General features: G+C 41.7%; 1 protein-coding gene and 2 long non-coding RNA genes across 3 annotated transcripts; all 3 read left to right on the forward strand.

Annotated features, from left to right (window-relative positions):
• Positions 1-8361: 8361 nt before the first annotated feature.
• LOC138590157 (uncharacterized) lies at positions 8362-13545 on the forward strand. Its single transcript, XM_069660733.1, has 7 exons — positions 8362-8612; positions 10574-10915; positions 11141-11245; positions 12170-12280; positions 12535-12648; positions 12840-12877; positions 12966-13545. Exons 1-7 carry the CDS (start codon positions 8570-8572, stop codon positions 12996-12998), a joined length of 786 nt encoding a protein of 261 aa, XP_069516834.1. The 5' UTR covers positions 8362-8569; the 3' UTR covers positions 12999-13545.
• A 1799-nt stretch (positions 13546-15344) lies between these two features.
• LOC138589267 (uncharacterized) lies at positions 15345-18306 on the forward strand. The gene is made up of 3 exons (XR_011307926.1): positions 15345-15472; positions 15702-15794; positions 18224-18306. It is a non-coding gene; the product is annotated as an uncharacterized lncRNA (long non-coding RNA).
• A 261-nt stretch (positions 18307-18567) lies between these two features.
• LOC138590340 (uncharacterized) lies at positions 18568-21235 on the forward strand. The gene is made up of 3 exons (XR_011307952.1): positions 18568-18652; positions 20150-20187; positions 20276-21235. It is a non-coding gene; the product is annotated as an uncharacterized lncRNA (long non-coding RNA).
• Positions 21236-22189: the final 954 nt, after the last annotated feature.

Below are 22189 nucleotides of genomic sequence, written 5' to 3' on the forward strand. Positions count from 1 at the left end.
TAAAGATATATAGGAACACCTTGATGCTATTGCACAATCCACAAGCCATATAACCTCAGGAAGCATTTAGAATTTTGATCGACGTGTGCACAAACAAATTTTTAAAACGGTTGAGTTTGCATCTGGGGGCTCTGTATCGTCTGCCGGATGGTTAAAGTTCATATTCCGAGTGAAGGATGTGAGACGGGTCAGACAGACCGGCTCGCCTGAGAAGAGACCGCTCGTATATTAACTGCAGGGAGGGGTTTTCAGTCCTCCCCACAACCTTCATGGCAGGCCGTACCCGGTGAGCCAACCTAGATTTCGATTCAACAGACAGACCACCGTACCACGCCGACATCCCGTACCTAATAATGCTCTCTAACGCAGCCTGATAAAACAAGAACATTATCTTCTGGTCCACCCCAAACACTCCCAATCCGTCTGTCTTTGCTGTAACGGTGAACACAGTCTGTCCACGTGAGTTTCCCAGCTAAACAGGTTATCTAGGTGGATGCAGAGATACCTGTAAGAGCTTACTTGATTGATTTCTTTGTCATGTATAAGCTCTGGGGTATGATCACCAGCTGACCTCGGGTCCACTACTATTTCCTGTGTTTAAATGACGTTAATTATTAGATGGTTGTCATCACACCACTGGACAAAAGTCTGCACCTCAGTTAGATATGGTGCTGGATCTTTGTCCCTGTGCAGCGAGCTGAGAATGGCAGTGTCGTCTGAGAGTTAAAGAACTTTATTCTCTGGGCAGCTGTTGGTGCAGTCATCAGTTGCACTCTTACTTTGACACTTTTCAAACGTCTGCAGGCTTCACTGAATTTATAAATCCACTCTCTCCAGGTGGGTTTTAATTATTCCAGTTTATGTTGAGCAATTTTCTTTATTGGTTTTGCTGAAATTATCCGTAAAAAGATCACGTTTCTATAAGCTGTTTGTGCTTCTTGCATATTTTAATGTTTTTTTTTTATTGCAGTAAGAAAACAAGGGGGCTGCACGGTGGTGCTGTGATCCGGCGATTTCAGAATCGTCCTTCGGGGAAATTCGGTTAGTCTCGGCGGTTAAAGTCTGATCGGTCTATGAGTTATGGAAATGACAATGATGGATGCTGACACTGCAAACAACTCTGTACGCTCCTCCGTGTAAATCCGTTCGAGATGAGAAGTTTAAGTGAAAAATTACGGATTAAAGAAACTGGACCGGATCAGCCAGATGTTAAAATCAACTAAAAAGCGAGTGAAAAAGGTAAAACCTCCACCAGAGGATTTTCTTGCAACTGTTACACCAGAAAGGCTTGGCTAGCTGGATGAAGCCATGTAAATGCACTATTTTGCTTCCCGTGTTTACTTTTTAAAACTGTCGTAGTGGGATGGTTGTTAAAAACTGAGTATGGCACAGCACAGCCCCACCTAGAATATTTTTCACCAGCCGCCACTGGTAGCACATACTGAATGCATCGCATCACGGGGCCTGTGCATTCAGTTCAGTGATAAATATGATATAATTAACACTTTAAATACCAGCAGATCATCCATACAGTAAAAGAATAAGGACACAGCATCTAACGACGCTGGATCACGTTTTTATTCTTGGTCCTAATTTCCTGTCCGTGTACACGGCTGGTTTTGCAGCTCAAACGCAGATGATCTTAGTTTGTTTGTTTTAGTGCGGATGAAGCGTCCGATGGCGAGTAAAACGCCCCTTTTTCTGTGAGCGCACCCAGAGCCTGAAGCAGAAAGCCTGGGTTAACAGAAAGTTCACAACCACCATCAAGATTCTCGTTCTCTCTAACTGGTGCTTGAGCCTTTGATGAGCCAGCTTACCTAAAGAGAGCCTGAGTATACCCCCAGGGCATGCCCTGCTGCCATCGGCCACACTAATGAGGCCAGTTAAGCCTGTTTGCTCTGAGCCCTTGCAGCCCTGGGGAGACGAGTTATGATCATCTGAGGTTACAGTGGTGCAGTGTTACCTCGGGATTGATCACTTGAATTGTACGTGAACATACATAAACTTGATTCTGTGGCTGAAACAAAACCTGACGATAGGGGAGGAGACTTCAGACGAAGACTTTCGGAAGAGGAAGAGAGAAGTTGCTGGTTTCAAGTGAAAGAGGAAGACAGACGTTAAACATCAGAGACTCAAACATGGACGTTCGTCATGCTTTGATCTGCATCTTCCTCGGTGAGAACTCTTTTATCTCTCTCTCTCTCTTTAGAGGATTATATAATTACACATTTATTTTGTTCTTCCTTAAAGTGTAAGTACTCGTTATCTTCTCAAAATGTAGACATGATTTGGGTTTAATTCGACACTCTGCATTCAACAATTGCACTTCTTGTTTTGTAGTCCTGTAGTTGCTGTGATTTCTTGATTCAGTCAGACAGTAGTTGAGGCTGCTGTAGCTTCACAACCCCAGAAATAAAATAAAATGAGCTCATCAAAAAGTTAAAGTTATAACCCAAAGAATTCAACACGGTTCCTCGATGCCTCCCGTTTTGTTCATTTCAAATTGTCTGAACAACTCCGTAACTTTCTAAAACACCAGAGAGAAAACAAATACTTAAATCTTTAACGAGCTCCAGACGAGACCCTGCTGCAGAAAACTGCTGCTGGCAGGCCTGTAGACAAACTGGGAGCTGTGGTTACGCTGAGAAATACATCCTAAACCTCATTCGACATGCAAAGAGGAAGTAAAACACGTCATTCTCACCTCAGAAACAGACAAAGGAGCAGACAAAATAAGTGTTATTGCCTATAATATATTGATGTAAAGCTGCTGCTCTTTTCTGACGGATAATTAAAGTTTAATTCAACTGAAAAAATGGTCGAATAAAAATGTTGATGCTCTGAATCTTTGTTGAGAACATCAAAATGTAAACGACATGTTAGGCTGTGGTTGAGCTGTCAATAAGACCAGAGTGCAGCATCTTTAAGGAAGTTGGTGACCATGATTGTTTGTCTTTCAACAGCACTGAGGGAAGGAAACGCAGCCTTGGACACAGATATCAGTGTCCGTACAGGAACTGAAGGAGGAAACGTCACAGTGGGATGCTCCTTCACTTTCTATGGAAACAGGAAGATCTTCTGCAGGGATGCCTGTAAAGATCGAAACATTCTTGTTGAAACAACTGGTGTCAGCGCTCAGCGTGGCAGATACAGCATTGAATATGATAGAGGAACTTTTTCTTCAGTTATCTATGTGAGCATCAGAGATCTGAGAAAGTCTGACTCTGGGCGGTACAGCTGTAAGTTGGGCAGAAATTTGTCTCCAGATTCAAGCGAGACGTTTGAGCTCAGAGTTGAAGACGGTGAGTTTCTACTCTTCTACAGCTGCTGATGTTAATAACTTAATACTTTCAGTCTAACACTTCTATGTAGAGCTGCTTATTTTAATGATTATGAACTGTAAAAAAGGCTCTGTTTAAACCAACAGCTCGTCTGTAAAGTATCAGATGAACTCGGATGAATATTGTTGCACCAAACGCAGTGATTAAGTTCAGTTTGATGATTAAAAACACAATGTTGACTGTGTTTCAGCTCCAGCCACCTCTCAACCAAAATGGACTCTTGGGCCTTTTTTAACACCAGCAATGACAGGTAAATGTACCTGAAGCTGAAGCTGATGTAGACACTGTTTCCTCTGACACTGAACAGCACTTTAGAGCTATTTTACAGCCACCTACTTAAACATGAAACTTTTGTCATAATAATGTAAGTCATGAGAGACGGTGACTGTCTTCCACTTTATTTTGAAAAACATGCAGCGAGGTTTTTTCAGATTCCCAAAACTGAGACGATGACAGGAACAAAGAAAACCCTGCATCTTCCATGAGTCATAGACACAGAAGTGCTGGTAAAGCATCATGGGAGCTGTAGTTGTTGTACAAAACCAAAGTGTCCCAGATGAAACAAAGAGGCATACAGGTTTGTGTCATTTTTTAATATCATTTAGCTTAATTAGCATCATGGTTACGCTAGCCAATATCTTTTTAGAAGAGGGAAAATATTTCTCCTTGTCCTGCAGGTTTATACATAAATGTTTTTTTGATCAGGTGAACTCACTGTTCACAGTTGATTTGAATATTATTGCACCAAATGCAGTGATTAACTGCTGCATTCAGCTTGATGATTTAAAGTTAGAATCTCTGAGATCTCAGTTTCGTTCTCTTTGGCGATAAACGGTAATTACAGGAGCACACTTCCCAGAGATGTGTGACGTCGAGTTTGTTTATTTTTCTTTGGATTTTCACTTATTTGTTATGAAGACATTTGAGAGGCTGGCTCTCCAGCATCTGAGGACACTGCTAACGGCTTTCCTGGACCCGCTGCAGTTTGCGTACCAGCCACACACTGGTGTGGAGGATGCCATAATCTTCCTGACCCACAAGTCCCTTTCGCACCTGGAGAAGCAGGGAAGCAATGTGAGAGTCATGTTCTTTGACTTCTCCAGTGCTTTTAATACCATCCAGCCCTGCCGTCTAAGGGACAAGCTGCCACTGTAGTCATCCATCTTTTCTTTGTTTGTTCAGCCATAGTAGATTACTGTTTACACTTGCAGACAGCGGAAAAGCAGCCGCTTAGCTCCGCCTACCCTCTCTGGCAGATTATCACTTTCAACACCCTGTTGACTGTTTGCAGAGAATTTGTGCCATTTCATAATTCTGATTGTTTCATTGTGTTTCAGCTTCAACCACCTTCAAACCAAACCCGACTCTCCGACCTTTTCCAACATCAACGATGACAATGCCTACACCAGCTGCAGGTACATTTTCCTGTTTCCTTGGAAACTGAACCACATTTTAGACCATTTTTTGGCCTCCTACTTGAATAAATGTGAAATGTTATTTCTTGTTCGAAACGGGAGAGTGTGAAGTCAGTACATACAATATATGAATGTGTGTGATTTATGCCCAAAATTAACATTAATTGTTTGATTAAATGACTTGATGAATGGTATATATTATATAATTAACAAAGACGTGACAATTTTGTTCTTCCGCTCCAACAGCCATAGGTGCTCTGCTGTATGTTCGACTGGTTGTGATCATCATCTTCATCGTTTCATCAGCAGCTGTGCTGGTTTTCTGCAGGAGGAGGGCCAGTGAACCCAAAGGTGAGGAAGCACACAAGTATCAGAGGCAACCGACCCAAAACGGCACACGTCACATCAAATTCAAACCCTGTTGCTCGCTTACAAAACAGCAAGAGAAACGGCTCCTGCCTACCTGAACGCCCTCATCCAGGTCTACACTCCACTCTGCCAATGAGAGGCGCCTGGTGCTCCAATCACAACAGGACCCTCAGTCTCTAACTAGACTCTTCTCCTCTGTCGTCCCCCGGTGGTGGAACAAGCTACCAAACTCCATTCGGTCCACAGAGTCCCTTTCACCTTTAAGAAGAAGCTAAAGACCCAGCTCTTTATGAACACCTCTAATGATATTGAAGCTATTGATGATGAGGACACTGATGTTGTTGATGTTGCTGAAAAAGCAAAACAAAAACAAACTTCTATACGCCCTGTGCTTTGCCTCCGAGCACACTTGAAGCTGTTTGTTGGCTCTTACTGACTTCGTTCCCTCCTGTCTCGATTGTTGCTTGCGTTGTGTTAACTCTCAGATGTACGTCGCTTTGGGCAAAAGCGTCATCTCAATGAAACTGTAACATTGTCGCAACTGACCATCTAAAACTTACCATACTCACACGTTACACAGCGTTCTGGTCCGGGTGGAAACATAACTCAATCCCAGAAGTTGCACCAAATCCTAATCTACTTCAGGTCAGCAAAATGGCTGCGACGAGTCGTCTAATCTTCTGATCTACATGTTTTTCAGACCCTCATGAAGAACTAGAGTACGTTAATATGACAGAGGTGAGTTAATTTGGGATATTGAACTTCATAAATGTTAGCTGATTTCAATCCAAACCAAACCTCTGTTCTTCTTCTGCAGATGAACAGAGTGAACGAGGACGTCAGAGAGTAGGACAGGCGGAGCTGATCTCTTCCTGTGGAAACACCTGCTCTTTATTCTTTCCATTGCAGCGAGTTCTCGGAACAAAGTTGTTGTTTTTTTTTGAAACAACATTTTATTAAGTTTACATAAAAGAAATACCTACAAATAACAATGACCACAGCAATAGCAATAATGTATAAATGTACTATACAACAAAAGTATCAAAAGATCGAAAGAAGAAATAAAATAAAATAACAAATAATAATAATAAAAATAAAACAGTAATAACAACTGAAAAAGCAGCAGCAGTGGTAACTTGAAGACCTCAAGTTATAACAACAATTCCAAAAAAGGTTCCCCTACTTTAACAAACTGTTTTCTTTTCCATCTAACAATATATGCAAGTCTTTCCAATGCAAGATATGTTGCAATCTCCCTCAACCATAACTTTACAGAAGGCAATTATATATTTTTCCAGAAAAGAGCGATCAGTCTTCTAGCTTGTAGAAGCCCAAAATCAATTAATACTGATTGTTTAGAATTGACGACCAAATTTTCAGGGTATATACCCAGGATACAGAGTTTGGCTTGCAGGGGAACATTCTTACCCACCATCTGGGAAATGGCCCGCATCACATTCTGCCAAAATGATTGTACTTTTGAGCATTCCCAAACACAATGGAACAGTGTTCCTTTTTCCTCTAAACGCTTACAACAAATATCTTAATGTTTGACACAATAAACCACACATCTCTTCTCTCCCGCCTAGAACATTCTGTCCAAATCACTGGAACTGCACTCTCCTGGCTAAGATCATACCTCACTGACCGTCAACAATTCATTCATATCAACAACTGCAGCTCTAACATCTCTCCTCTTGCCCAAGGCGTCCCCCAGGACTCGGTGCTTGGTCCCCTCCTGTTCATCATCTACTTACTCCCCCTTGGTAACATCATCCGTCAACATGGCCTTCACTTTCACTGTTACGCTGATGACATCCAGCTATACATTTCAACCAAATCCATAACCACAGAAACACACTCCACTATCATTAACTGCCTCTCTGAAATAAAAACATGGATGCACAACAATTTCTTATCATTAAACTACAACAAATCCGACCTTATAATCATCGGCCCCAAGTCCCTCACAAATCCCGTCCCGAATTTCAGTCTCACTTTCAATAACACAATTCTATCCCCTGCACCTCGCATCCGTAACCTTGGTATCATTTTTGACAGCAACCTTTCTTTTCAACACCATGTCACCCAGATCACTAAAACGGCCTTCTTCCACCTCAGAAACATAGCCCGCCTCCGTCCATTCCTCTCTTTCTCTGCTGCAGAAACGCTCATCCATGCATTCATCACTTCCCGTTTAGACTATTGTAACAGCATCCTTTACGGCACATAATCCAAAGTCCTCCGTAAACTACAATATATTCAGAACTCTGCTGCACGCCTCCTCACCTGCACTCGCTCCCGCGACCACATCACCCCCGTCCTCCAACATCTTCATTGGCTCCCCGTCCCCTACCGCATACAGTTCAAAATTCTCCTCCTCACCCACAAAGCCCTCCACCACCAGGCCCCTTCCTACCTCACTGACCTCCTCCACCATCACACTCCTTCCCGTAACCTACGCTCCTTACATGCCAACCTCCTGTCCCCACCTCACAGAACCAAGCACCAAACCTGGGGGGACAGAGCCTTCTCCATAGCCGCCCCCACCCTCTGGAACTCACTCCCCAGTCACATTCAAACCTGCACAGACCCATCAAATTTCAAATCCCTGTTGAAAACTCAACTTTTTAAGTTAGCTTTAGATCTGTGATTGTACTGTTGCTTTGTTTTGACTTGTTTGAAGTATGTACATTTGTCTATGTTCTTTTTTGGTATTGATTTTGGGTATTGTACAGCGTCTTTGAGTCCTGAAAAGCGCTCTATAAATAAAATGTATTATTATTATTATTATTATTATGTGGAATATTAGGACAGATTTTATTCAATTTTACTGGGGTGATATAAGTTCGCATTAGCCATTTATATCTCGGAACAATGTTAATAAAAACTGTGATGGGTTTAAGCTTTGTGCTCAGAAAAGAGTGTTTTGACTTCATTGTACAGCAGAGGTTATATGTTTTTTCGTTGGCATGACGGCAATAAGATTGAGGAAATGTGGTTGTTTATGAAAAAGTGTTTTTAAAAGAGGCTTACTTGGCTTTCTGGATGACTTCCTCTCTAAGAAACAGGAACCAGGCCGTTCTGTGACCCTATCAACACATAGAGTACATGTAGCCTGACAACAAACTGCTGATGTTTTTTTGAGTCTTACACGTGTATGATATAAAAATGACCCTATCAACACATAGAGTTCATACATCCAGGCATTAGACCACAAACCGCTGAATCAGGGTGATCAGTATTTGAAGTTTAGACTGCAGACACATTTTTGGCATTACGTAAACTTGATTCAATTTCTGGGCTAAACAAAACTTGATGAAAAGGGGAGGGGCTTAGGCCCTGCTGTTTGGAGGAGGAGCTCATCGTTGAGATAAAGAGAGAAGTTGTTGGTTTCAAGAGAAGAAGGACGTGGGGCAGCGTCAAACCATCACAGACTCCAACATGAAAGTTTGTCGCACTTTGATCTGCTTCTTTTTCCTCCTCGGTGAGTGCTTTATTCATCTCTTACTGTCTTTGCAAGATGATATCATTCTTTTAAATTCTTGTATTTGTTGTCAGTAAGCCTCATACCGTATATGTTTGTAACAGGGGGCCTAGAGTCTGTGATTCACCGATCACAAGCACTAGTTATCTCCTCAGAATAGACGCACATTTTCTTGGTTTAGTCGAACAATATAACCAAAGCTCATAACATTCTATATTGTTATAACATTTTCTACAAGTTTTCTGTTATCAAATATCACAGTGTCCTGTTTTCCAGTATGTAAATAAATTAGTTGTCAAAATGCTTACAAAGCTTCTTTGGCTTCTAACAGACGGACAAGGTCCGCTTTTGCATCAGTTTGCTTCCTCTCTCACACTTTCAATGTTTTCAAACAGTTGCAGCTTGGTACAGATTAAGAGACAGAAAAATAGCTGCATTGACTTTTGTTTTCACACTGGAATCAATCAATCAATTTTAATTTATATAGCATCAAATTATACCAAAAGTTAGAACAGGTCCAGGCCGTGCTCTACTTGTTGTTGGGCCGTCACCCCAGCTGGACTTTGTTGCATTATTCTCTGAACTTCTAGGGCAGCTGCTCTGAGGGTGGATTATTACTTATTTATATTTGGGTTACTAAACGTGGGTGAAGTTTCAGATCTGTAGGTAAAAGTATGTTGGAGAAATCCCCTGCTGAAAAGGTCTCAGTCTCAGGCTCAGACTTCTCCAGACGCGTCACTTTGTAATATCACAAAGTGGAGGAACTCTATATTTGGGCATCTGCCTGAGACGCAGCAGAACTTACTGATCCTGGCACAGTTCAAGGACACGCCCACCCAGCAGCTCAGTCTTTCTCGGGATATTCTTTCAGTCTACCGCTCTGCTCAGCGGCTCTGCTCGTCGAGCCGGTTCAGAATGTGTTGGAGAAAGTGTTTGTTTGGCTGTAAAGGAACGACATCAGTGTTTACTTTTCCAAAGGACAAGAGCTCCAGTAGGGATGCACGATATTATCGGCACGTTATCGGTATCGGACGATATTGGCTTAAAAATGAACTATCGGACATCGGCCAACACGCCGATATCCGCCGATAAAATAATGGGCTGCTGCATACTTGATTAAATGCCCGACCTCGGCGCAATGTCCCCGGCGCGAAGAACACCTGTGCGGCGCAGCGTGATGATGTCACGTGTGTCTACTATGAGAGAGTTAGAAGCCAAAATATCCGTGGTGTGGAAGTTTTTCAAAGTGTCCGAAATAGATAGCAAAACTGCTCTTTGCAATGACTGCTCAGCTTCGGTGATGCGAGGAGGAGCCAAGGCAAAGTCTTTCAACACTACAAACTTGATTAACCATCTCAAGACCCGTCACCCCGACCGTTGTAACAAATGTGATAAGAGTATCACCATTATACTGTACGCTAATTCCAATGCAGAAGAGAGTTGATGATCTCTGCAATTAGGTGTGCGGGAAAAAAATATCGGTATCGGTAATCGGCTAAATGAGTTGTAAAATATCGGCATATCGGATATTGGCAAAAAATCCAATATCGTGCATCCCTAAGCTCCAGACATTAATTTCAAATGGAAACAGATGACTTTTTGCTGACAAGTCTTGAACACGGCCACAGGGTCCGAGGCGTGCTTTGAACACTGAGTTCTGCCCCTCAGCGGGCTTCAGAGAGCTGGCCAATCAGAAGAAAGCAGGCTTGTAGGGGCGGGGTTTCTTAAAGGGACAGAGCCGACTGAGTTGTTTTAGGCAGAGGCTGTATGTAGTTCTTGTAAATTATGCTAAGCTACTCCGCAGGTATCACAGAGTGAATATGAATATTTATCATTCTGAAAAAATGGTTAAATAAAATGTTATAATGCTCTCAGTCTTTATTGACAACATAAAAATGTAAACAAATTGCTGTTAGCGTGTGGTTGAACTTGACAGTAACCATAAATGTTTCCATTTTCAGCATCGCTGCAGGAGGGAGACACTTGTTTCGGAGGCTTTGATATCCGTTTCCGTACAGGAACTGAAGGAGGAAACATCACGTTTACATGCTTCTATGAAGAGCGGAAAATAATCTTCTGTAAAGAAGGATGTAGAGATGAAGACGTTCTTATTGAATCAACTGGTGTCAAAGCTCAGCGTGGCCGATACAGCATTGCATATAAAGAGAGCCGACTATCAGTCAATTCTTTGTATGTGCGCATCACAAATCTGACAAAGGCCGACTCTGGAAGATACAGCTGCATGTTCGGCACACGTCAGTCTTCAGATATGACCCAGGTGTTTGAGCTCCAAGTTAAGGACGGTGAGTTTTACTCTTCCCTGACAGCAGCTGACGTTTTAAATGCTTCAAACTGATAAATGTTCCATTAACACCAACAGTTCATCACCAACTCAAGCTGTTCCACAATCACGCTACAGTTGATTCGAGTGATTAACTGCTGCATTCAGCTTTACGATTGAAACGCACTGACTGTCAGGTTGACTTTCTGTGCAATCAGTATCTAATTGATTAAATTATCTTTGACAGCTCCAACCAACTCCAAACCAAAGTCCGCTCCTCCACGTTTTTCATCATCAGCCCCATCAGCCTCCAGCGCGACAACAACCCTGCCTACACCAGCTGCAACTACAGGTACATCTACCTGTTTCCTTGGAAACTGAACCACACTTTAGTCACCTCTTCAATAAATGTGAAATGTTTTTTTATTTGTTTTTGATAATTAAAGTCATAATCTCAAAGATTTTTATTGAAATAAATGTCTGTTAAGTCTCTATCTATCGCCGAACAAGGTAACACAATGGTGATTGAGCCTATGGCCCACTGCTGAAAGCCTTTGCTTTTGCAGTATCACAGACTGATTGTCTGTGGCGACTTTCACGGAAAAAAATCCCAAGCGGCGCCCAGTTAGTGACGCCAGAGAGGGTAGGCGGAGCTAAGCGGCTGCTTTTCCACTCTCTGCAAGTGTTGCGAGTAAACAGTAATCTACTATGGCTGAACAAACAAAGAAAAGATGGATGACTACAGATACAACTTCAACAAGAAGTGAAAATCCAAAGAAGAAGAAACAAACTCGACGCTCAGATGAAGCAAACGGAAAGCGACCGTCAGCCAGGAAAATCAAGAGTTACAACCGGAGCCAACCGTGGACGTAAATTTATTTTTATCAGCACTAGGTGCCGCCAAATAGAACAAAACTGAGAACTTTGAGATTTTATCTTTAATGTACACCTGCAGTCCTAAACTTTGGTCAGTAACAATACATGTTCACACCACTGTGATTATAACTGATCAAACCAAATCATAACTATGTATTGACCTGCATAATTGTGCTTTTCTTAACCCCTACTTTCCCCTTCCTCGTGGGTCTCTTCCTGAGTTGCACAAAACCAGCAGGATGTCTTAATAATTCTTTCAGACATCCTGCTCTACATATACATAACATAACAAAACATAAACATAAACTAGAGTTAATCCACTGATTAATAGAGTGTGCAGTGGTTTCCACCAAACCGCCAACCCCCTTTTTGACTTTTTATCTAATCGTTTGTGTTTCAGCTTCAGCCGCCTCTAAACCAAACTGGACTCTCCCACCTTTTTCATCACCAACCCCATCGGCCTCCAGCGTGACAATAGCGATGCCTACACCAGCTGCAGCTGCAGCTGCAGGTACGTTTACCTGTTTGCTTGCAAACTGAACCACATTTTCGACACATCTTTGGCCTTCTGCTTCAGTGAATGTCAAATGTTGTTTCATGTTTGAAAATGGAGAGTGTAAAGTCGGTACATGCTTGTACTGTATTTGTGCAATATACTAATGTGTGTGATTTATGCTAAATATTAACATTAATTGTTGGATTAAATGACTTGATGAATGGTATATATTATATGATCAACAAAGAAGTGATAATTTTCTTCTTCAGCTCCAACAACCAAAGGTGCTCCGCCGTACGATTGCCTGGCTGTGGTCATCACGATCATCCTGTCATTGGTAGCTGCGCTGGCATTCTGGAGGAGGAGGGCCACCAAACCCAAAGGTGAGGAAGCACACAAGTGACAAAGGCGATTGACTCGTCGAAAACTAACCGTACTCACACGTTACACAGCGTTCTGGTCCGAGTGTAAATATATAACTCAATCCCAGAAGTTGCACCAAATCCTAATCTACTTCAGGTCAGCAAAATGGCTGCGACGAGTCGTCTAATCTTCCGATCTACATGTTTTTCAGACCCTCATGATGAACTAGAGTACGTTAATATCACAGAGGTGAGTTAATTTGGGATATTGAACTTCATGAGTGTTTATAAAACCAGCTGAATTCAATACAAAGCAAAACCCTGTTCTTCTTCTGCAGGCCAACCAAGATCCCGAGGAGGAGAGAGAGTAGGACAGACGGAGCAGATCTCTTCCTGTGGAAACATCTACGCTCTCATTTTGTAAAATAAAAACAGTGTTTTTACTTCATTGTGCAGCAGAGGAAATATGTTTTTCATGGGCATAACGGTGATGAGATTGAGGAAATGTGGTTGTTTATGTAACAGTTTTAAAAGAGGCTTACTTGGCTTTCTGGGTAACTGCCTTGCTAAGAAACAGGAACCAGGCCATTCTGTGACGCATATCAACACATAGAGTACATGTAGCCTGACAACAAACTGCTGATGTTTTTTTGAGTCTTACACATGTATGATGTCAAAATAAGGAAGATAAAATAAGATGCCATGAGGAGTAAAACAGTCCATAAGTGACCACTTCCTGGCTAAGGACAAGTAAAGTCTGTCTGGATTCTGAATAAAAATTGGCTTCAGGAATTAAACTGTACCGTTTCTCTCCACATCAGTCTGGAAGTTGCTACAACCTTTAATCTATCACCCTCTGTCATGATTTATGTTAACATGAGTACTTTTGTTGTACAAAATAAAAACACCTGAAACGGCTCAGTCAGCTCTGTCCCTTTAAGAAACCCCGCCAGCTCTCTTAAGCCTGCTGAGGGGCAGAACTCAGTGTTTGAGGCACGTCTCCTACCCTGTGGCCGTGTTGTTGGCAAAGAGTAAACTTCCCTTTTTTCATTTGATGTCTGGAGCTCTTGTCCTTTGGAAAAGTAAACACTGATGTCTTTCCTTCACAGCCAAACACGTTCTCCAACTCATTCTGAACCAATGTGATGAGCAGAGCGGTGGAGTTAAAAAGAAATCCCGAGGCAGATTGAGCTGCTGGGTGGGCGTGTCCTTGAACTGTGCCAGCGGCAGCAAGTTCTGCTGTGTCTCAGGCAGATGCCCAAATATAGAGTTCCTCCACTTTGTGACATCACAAAGTGAAGCGTCTGGAGAAGTCTGTCTGAAAGCAAGCATTCACAGCAGCCTGCAGACTGACACTGATTACTCCAACATCCTTTTACCTACAGATTGAAACCTCACCCACGTTTAGTCTGAACATCCAACATTGTAACATTATATATATGCTGCCATCGTCACACTAATGAGGTCAGTTAAGCCTGTTTGTTTTGAGCTCTTGCAGCTTTGGGGATACGAGTTATGATCATCTGAGGTTACAGTGGTCCTCAAGATTGATACCTGGAGTTGAGATCTCCAGTTATCAAACTTGAATTGAATTGAACATACATAAACTCGATTCGGTGGCTGGATTAAACAAAATGTGCCAAAGAGGGGAGGAGACTTCAGACTTTGATGTTTGTAGGAGGAACTCTTCATTTAGAGAAAGAGGGGGTTTCTGGTTTCGAGTGCAGAAGGAACAAAGACTGTGTTACATGATCAGAGACTCAAACATGGAAGTTCATCATGCTTTGATCTGCTTCTTCCTCGGTAAGAACTCTTTCAAAGGATTATATAATTGCACATTTATTTTATTCTTCCTTAAAGTGTAAGTACTCGTTATCTTCTCAAAATGTAGACATGATTTGGGTTTAGTTCGACAATCTGCATTCAACAATTGCGCTTCTTGTTTTGTAGTCCTGTAGTTTGTAATTTCTTGATTCAGTCAGACAGTAGTTGAGGCTGCTGTAGCTTCACAACCCCAGAAATAAAATAAAATGAGCTCATCAAAAAGTTAAAGAAAAACCTACAAGTTATAACCAAAAGAATTCAACACGGTTCCTCGATGCCTCCCGTTTTGTTCGTTACAAATTTTCTGAAGCACTTTGTAACTCTCAAGAGCTCAAGAGACGAAAGAGAGCTCTAAAGAGAAAACGAATACTTTAAATGATTTTTGACGAACTCCAGACGAGTACTGGTTACGCTGAGAAATGCACCCTAAACCTCATTTAACATGTCAAGTCAAACACGTCATTCTCACCCCAGAAACAGAAAGGAGCAGACAAATTAAGTGTTATTGCCTAAAATATATTGGGGTAAAGCTGCTGCTCTTTTCTGACGGATAATTAAAGTTTATTCAACTGAAATACTCAAAATGTAAACGAATTGTTAGGCTGTGGTTGAGCTGTCAATAAGACCAGAGTGCAGCATCTTAAAGGAAGCTGGTGACAATGACTGTTTATCTTTTCAACAGCACTGAGGGAAGGAAACGCAGCCTTGGACACAGATATCAGTGTCCTTACAGGAACTGAAGGAGGAAACGTCACAGTGGGATGCTCCTTCACTTTCCCTGGAAGCAATAAGATCTTCTGCAGGGGTGCCTGTAGAGATCGAAACATTCTTGTTGAAACAACTGGTGTCAGCGCTCGGCGTGGCAGATACAGCATTGAATATGATAGAGGAACTATTTCTACAGTTATCTATGTGAGCATCAGAGATCTGAGAAAGTCTGACTCTGGGCGGTACAGCTGTAAGTTGGGCAGAAATTTGTATCCAGATTCAAGCGCGATGTTTGAGCTCAGAGTTAAAGACGGTGAGTTTCTACTCTTCTACAGCTGCTGATGTTAATAACTTAATACTTTCAGTCTAACACTTCTATGTAGAGCTGCTTATTTTAATGATTATGAACTGTAAAAAAGGCTCTGTTTAAACCAACAGCTCGTCTGTAAAGTATCAGATGAACTCGGATGAATATCGTTGCACCAAACGCAGTGATTAAGTTCAGTTTGATGATTAAAAACACAATGTTGACTGTGTTTCAGCTCCAGCCACCTCTCAACCAAAATGGACTCTTGGGCCTTTTTTAACACCAGCAATGACAGAGGAAACAGTGTCTACATCAGTTTCAGCTTCAGGTACATTTACCTGACACTGAACAGCACTTTAGAGCTATTTTACAGCCACCTCCTTAAACATAAAACTTTTGTCATAATAATGTAAGTCATGAGAGACGGTGACTGTCTTCCACTTTATTTTGAAAAACATGCAGCAAGGTTTTTTCAGATTCCCAAAACTGAGACGATGACAGGAACAAAGAAAACCCTGCTTCTTCCATGAGTCATAGACTGCTTCTCATGTCTCTTGTCAAATTGCATCCATGCTTCCTTCACTTGCGTCTTTCACTTGCGTCTTAGTCCCTCCAACCAGCGATGCATGGAGAGACACGAGGGAATGTTTTTTAAGAGACATGAGACGTCCTTTCCGATGAAGCGTCACGTGCTGCGACGTCCGTTTGTGATGATCGCGTCAGCTGATCACAGCTGGATCAGATGTCCGTCTGCTTTAACAGCTGTTTGTGTCTGCACACATGTGCACTGTATTCATTCTAATAAAACACACAGTAACAGTGTTTCCTCTCTGTATCCTGTTACCTGTGTAACAAACACCTGCACATGAAGAACAGGCTGCAGTCTGTGTTCCTGCTGCAGAGCCAGACGGACATTTCTTACCAGCACTGTGTTTTTATATTATTTATTCATTATTTACATTTTCGATCACTGATCATCTGATCAGAATTAATTATTTAATAAGCCCAAATACTGTCTGTTCATGAACTATGAACATTATTGATTAGGCTCAAAGTTTCAGGATAAATAGAAATCACGTCATGCTGATCAAACCCGACCTCACTGATGATCACTCTCACACGTAGTGTTACCTGCTGACAGAGAGACTCTCCTGCTCCCTCTGAATTCATTCATTCATCTGTAATAAAAGTGAGCAGGGGAATAACTGATCGTGACAAGAAGTATTTCTTTAGATTAAATTTAATAGAAATGAATCTGTTTTTTTTGTGAACTTATTTTTACTCAGATGTTGACCCAGAAAACAAATCAAATCTGCAGTTATTCACTGCATTTTATATATTTTACGACAAGTTATGATCAATATTTCGTTCTAAACGATCTCAGCTTGTCAAATACCAACTCATTATACTGACGTTGTTTATAGTCGGTTTCATGGCGCCCTGTAAAGTCTGCTCTAAGGTCCGCTTCTTCCTCTCTGCGATATGAAACTCAGGTGATGTTGTGAAGTTTCACATCAGTCCGATCTGCTGCAGCGTCCAATCACTAACTGATCTGTAATAAGGGGGCGTGTCGGCCAGTAAAAGACTTCCGTGGAGGCTGCTCTCGTGTATCCTCGCTTATCGCTCCTAGGAACTCCCTCCTCTCTCCTCCGAGCAGCGATAAGAGCTTTGAGACGGTCCTCAGTATGGCGGCTCCGGAACTACTTCCGGTTTGAGCGAGGAGATATAAAAAAGAGACTTGGGAAGCAGCCGTAGACACAGAAGTGCTGGTAAAGCCTCATGGGAGCTGTAGTTGTTGAACAAAACCAAACTGTCCCCGATTAAACAAAGAGGCATACAGGTTGTACCAGTTTGATTCATTATACAATATCATTTAGCTCAATTAGCATCCCGGTTATGCTAGCCAATTTATTTTTAGAAGAGGGGAAAAATATTCCTCCTGTCCTGCAGGTTTATACTGTAAGGTTGTATGTGAACTCTGATAAATGCTCCATTAAAACCAACAGCTTGTCTGTAAAGTATCAGGTGAACTCACTGTTCACAGTTGATTTGAATATTATTGCACCAAATGCAGTGATTAACTGCTGCATTCAGCTTTATGACTTAAAGTTAGAATCTCAAAGATCTCAGTCTCGTTCTCTTTGGCGGCACCTGTGGTGATAAACGGTAATTACAGGAGCACACTTCCCAGATATCCAGACAGTGTTCATGCGTGACGTCCACCGTTGGCTCCGGTTGTAACTCTTGATTTTCCTGGCTGACGGTCGCTTTCCTTTTCAGACTGTTTGCTTCATCTGAGCGTCGAGTTTGTTTCTTCTTCTTTGGATTTTCACTTCTTGTTGAAGTTGTATCTGTAGTCATCCATCTTTTCTTTGTTTGTTCAGCCATAGTAGATTACTGTTTACTCGCAACACTTGCAGAGAGCGGGAAAGCTGCCGCTTAGCTCCGCCTACCCTCTCTGGCAGACCAACCACTGCTGGCTGATGGAAAACGCGTCACTAACTGGGCGCCGCTTGGGATTTATTCCACTAAAGTCGCCACAGACAGCCAGTCTGTGATACTACAAATTCAAAGGCTTTCATCAGTGGGCCATAGGCTCAGTCACCATTGTGTGAACTCATTCGGCGATAGATAGAGACTTAACAGACATTTATAGATTTAAGGAAAATCTTCAAGATTATCACTTTCAACACCCTGTTGACTGTTTGCAGAGAATTTGTGCCATTTCATAATTCTGATTGTTTCATTGTGTTTCAGCTTCAACCACCTTCAAACCAAACCCGACTCTCCGACCTTTTCCAACATCAACGATGACAATGCCTACACCAGCTGCAGGTACATTTTCTTGTTTCCTTGGAAACTGAACCACATTTTAGACCATTTTTTGGCCTCCTACTTGAATAAATGTGAAATGTTATTTCTTGTTCGAAACGGGAGAGTGTGATGTCAGTACATACAATATATGAATGTGTGTGATTTATGCCTAAAATTAACATTAATTGTTGGATTAAATGACTTGATGAATGGTATATATTATATAATTAACAAAGACGTGACAATTTTGTTCTTCAGCTCCAACAGCCATAGGTGCTCTGATGTCTGTACGACTGGTTGTGATCATCATCTTCATCGTTTCATCATCAGCTGTGCTGGTTTTCTGCAGGAGGAGGGCCAGTGAACCCAAAGGTGAGGAAGCACACAAGTAACAAAGGCAACCGACCCAAAACGGCACACGTCACATCAAATTCAAACCCTGTTGCTCGCTTACAAAACGGCAACAGAAATGGCTCCTGCCTACCTGAACGCCCTCATCCAGGTCTACACTCCCTCCCGCCCACTACGCTCTGCCAATGAGAGGCGCCTGGTATTCCCATCACAACAGGGTCCTCAGTCGCTAACTAGCATTGTTGTGACCAAGTCATCTTTGCTTAGGTCCCAAGTAAGTCTCAAGTCATTTGGTCCAAGTCTCAAGCAAGTCTTGAGTCATTTTTTCTCGGGCAAGCCAAGTCAAGTCAGGTCACAGGTTATGTCAAGTCAAGTCAAGTCGAGTCCTTAGTTAAGGCAAGTCAAGTCCCGAGTCAAGTCACTTTTTTCCACCCAAGATCCAGCACTCTTACCTGTAGTATACGGTCTTTATAAAGAGAAAACACAAGGTGTTAGCAGCCCGTCTAATAATGATATTATTGGCCAGTTTATATAACCTGTTCAAAAAGTATGACAGTGAATTGTATCTGTGTTATCTTGGCACAGACGCAGCCATGATGATGGTCTGCTCTGAGACCATGTTGAGGAGTAACGAGTACGAGTGATGAGGATTCTATTTGGGGGCTTTGATGTTGCGTGTTGCCATAGCGAGGAGTTTGACTGACAGCCAGTCATCCAATCATGACAATCGCATACCGGGGAGCTTTTTGAGTCGTCCAATCATGATCCCAGTTTGCGATGCGTACATACTTGATAGTTAGACAGAAACTTGACAACATTGAATTTTATCATTTTATATTTAACAGCTAACATTCAAACTTATGAACACACGCAAGTCATCATGCCTCAAGTCCAAGTCGAGTCTCAAGTCATTTATTTTTTGTCAAGTCACAAGTCATCAAAACAGTGACTCAAGTCCGAGTCACCAAGTCTCAAGTCCACATCTCTGCTAACCAGACTCTTCTCCTCAGTTGTCCACCGGTGGTGGAACAAGCTACCAAACGCCATTCGGTCCGCAGAGTCCCTTTCACCTTTAAGAAGCTAAAGACCCAGCTCTTTATGAACACCTCTATTGATATAGAAGCTATTGATGATGATGACACTGATGATGTTGAAGTTGATTTAAAAACAAAACAAAAACAAACTTCTATACGTCCCGTGCTTTGCCTCTGTGCACAGTGTCCGATCACACTTGAAGCTGTTTGTTGGCACTTACTGACATTGTTCTCTCCTGTGTTGATCGTTGCTTGTGTTGTATTAACTCTCAGATGTATGCCGACAAAAGTGTCTGCTAAAGGAAATTGTAACATTGTCGCAACTGACCATCTAAAACTAACCGTACTCACACGTTACACAGCGTTCTGGTCCGGGTGTGAATATATAACTCAATCCCAGAAGTTGCACCAAATCCTAATCTACTTCAGGTCAGCAAAATGGCTGCGACAAGTCGTCTAATCTTCTGATCTACATGTTTTTCAGACCCTCATGATGAACTAGAGTACGTTAATATCACAGAGGTGAGTTAAGTTGGGATATTGAAATTCATGAGTGTTTATAAAACCAGCTGAATTCAATACAAAGCAAAACCCTGTTCTTCTTCTGCAGGCCAACCAAGATCCCGAGGAGGAGAGGAAGTAGGACAGACGGAACAGATCTCTTCCTGTGGAAACATCTACACGCTCATCTTTCCACTGCAGAAAGTTCACAGAACAGTTTGAATAAAACTGAGATGAGCTTTAAGCGTTGTGATCAGAAAACAGTGTTTTTACTTCATTGTACAGCAGAGGAAATATGTTTTTCATGGGCATAACAGTGATAAGATTGAGGAAAAAGGTTGTTCATGTATCAGTTTTAAAAGAGGCTTATTTGGCTTTCTGGGTAACTGCCTTGCTAAGAAACAGGAACCAGGCCATTCTGTGACGCATATCAACACATAGAGTACATGTAGCCTGACAACAAACTGCTGATGTTTTTTTGAGTCTTACACATGTATGATGTCAAAATAATGAAGATCCTTAAAGTGAGCTAGAGGCAGCAAGTTCTGCTTTGTCTCAGGCAGATGCCCAAATATAGAGTTCCTCCACTTTGTGACATCACAAAGGGAAGCGTTTGGAGAAGTCTGTCTGAAAGCAAGCATTCGCAGCAGCCTGCAGACTGACACCTTTTTAGCAGGGGATTACTCCAACACACTTTTACCTACAGATTGGAAACTTCACCCACGTTAAGTCTGAACATCCAAAATTGAAACATTGTTTATGTGAAACAGTATAATACCCCCTGTTTAAGGAAAACGACTTGGGTCTTGGTTAAACCTACTATGAGCATAGCAACTTAAGAAAACGCATGAAACAGTGTTTTTCTTTTTGCAGCGTTTTTCTATTTGCTTACCATTACAGAGCTACTTTATTGATTTGATGTGTTATATAGATCTAGCTTAATGCAAAACAACCTCTATTATGACGCTATGTTACACATTCTTGGCACCTTAATTACATTCAGAGTACACCCCTTTCCATTGAAAATCTTAAATATGTACCTAAAAACTGCTACATCTGATGAAGTCAGTGAAACTCTACTCATTAAATGTTACATTTGTTTATTGTGGTATTAAAATGATTTTCCTTCATTCACACACATTTTCAGACGCAGGTGATGCAGTTTTTTGTTTTTCAAACTTGAACTGAATGCTCGTCAGAGAAAGAGAGAGAGAACAGGGAAGGAGAGCGGAGTAGAAGGAGAGGTTAGCAGGAAAGTTGTCAATCCGGCCTCAATGAAGCCCTGATCCAGCCTCTGATATTGTTACACAGTTCTTTGGTGTGGCCAGCTCATGCTTGCAGATGGTTTGATTGAGAGATATGAGTGTGTATCATCAGCATAGCGATGAACTCAGAAGTTATGGTGATGGATGATGTGGTCTACGTTAGTCAGTGAATAGACTGGACAAAAAAAACTAATAGAAGAGGGTAGGGTGTTTGGAGGAGGAACTCCAGCCTTATGAAAGTAAAGAAGTTCCTGGTTTGTCAGTGTAAGTCGAGAGAAGTTAAACCATCAGAGCGTCAAACATGAAAGTCTGGAATATTTTGATGTGCTTCCTCTTCATTGGTGAGTTCATTCTTTTTTCTATTTTCTCTTTTAATCGTTACATTTCTCATTTTGTTCTTTATTTCTTGTACTTTGTTTCGTGTGTTTTTTTAGTAATCATTGTACCAAATGTTAACAAGAGTCAGAGCACACGTTAATTACAAGTTCTAGTTAACATGTATGATATTTATTTAACTCCTGGAAAAACACAGGGGATTGAGGGGGGGACCCTCAATTACAATGGTGACGAGGTACAGACGACAATAGAGCGGATACAGGTAAAATCATCAGGGGAAGCAGGAGGTGGCAGTAAAAGAAAGCACGGATAAAACGAGGAAAATTCCTAATATAAAAGGTAAAGGAGTAAGAATTTACAACAAGATAGATGAAATAATTAAGAACAAAAAATAAAAACACAAACTGCTTCGTTTTAGTCAG

Source organism: Semicossyphus pulcher, unplaced genomic scaffold (genome assembly GCF_022749685.1).
Source record: "Semicossyphus pulcher isolate SPU_LCO1_2020_fin unplaced genomic scaffold, fSemPul1.0.p SCAF_13, whole genome shotgun sequence".
In the NCBI taxonomy this organism is placed as follows: domain Eukaryota; kingdom Metazoa; phylum Chordata; class Actinopteri; order Labriformes; family Labridae; genus Semicossyphus; species Semicossyphus pulcher.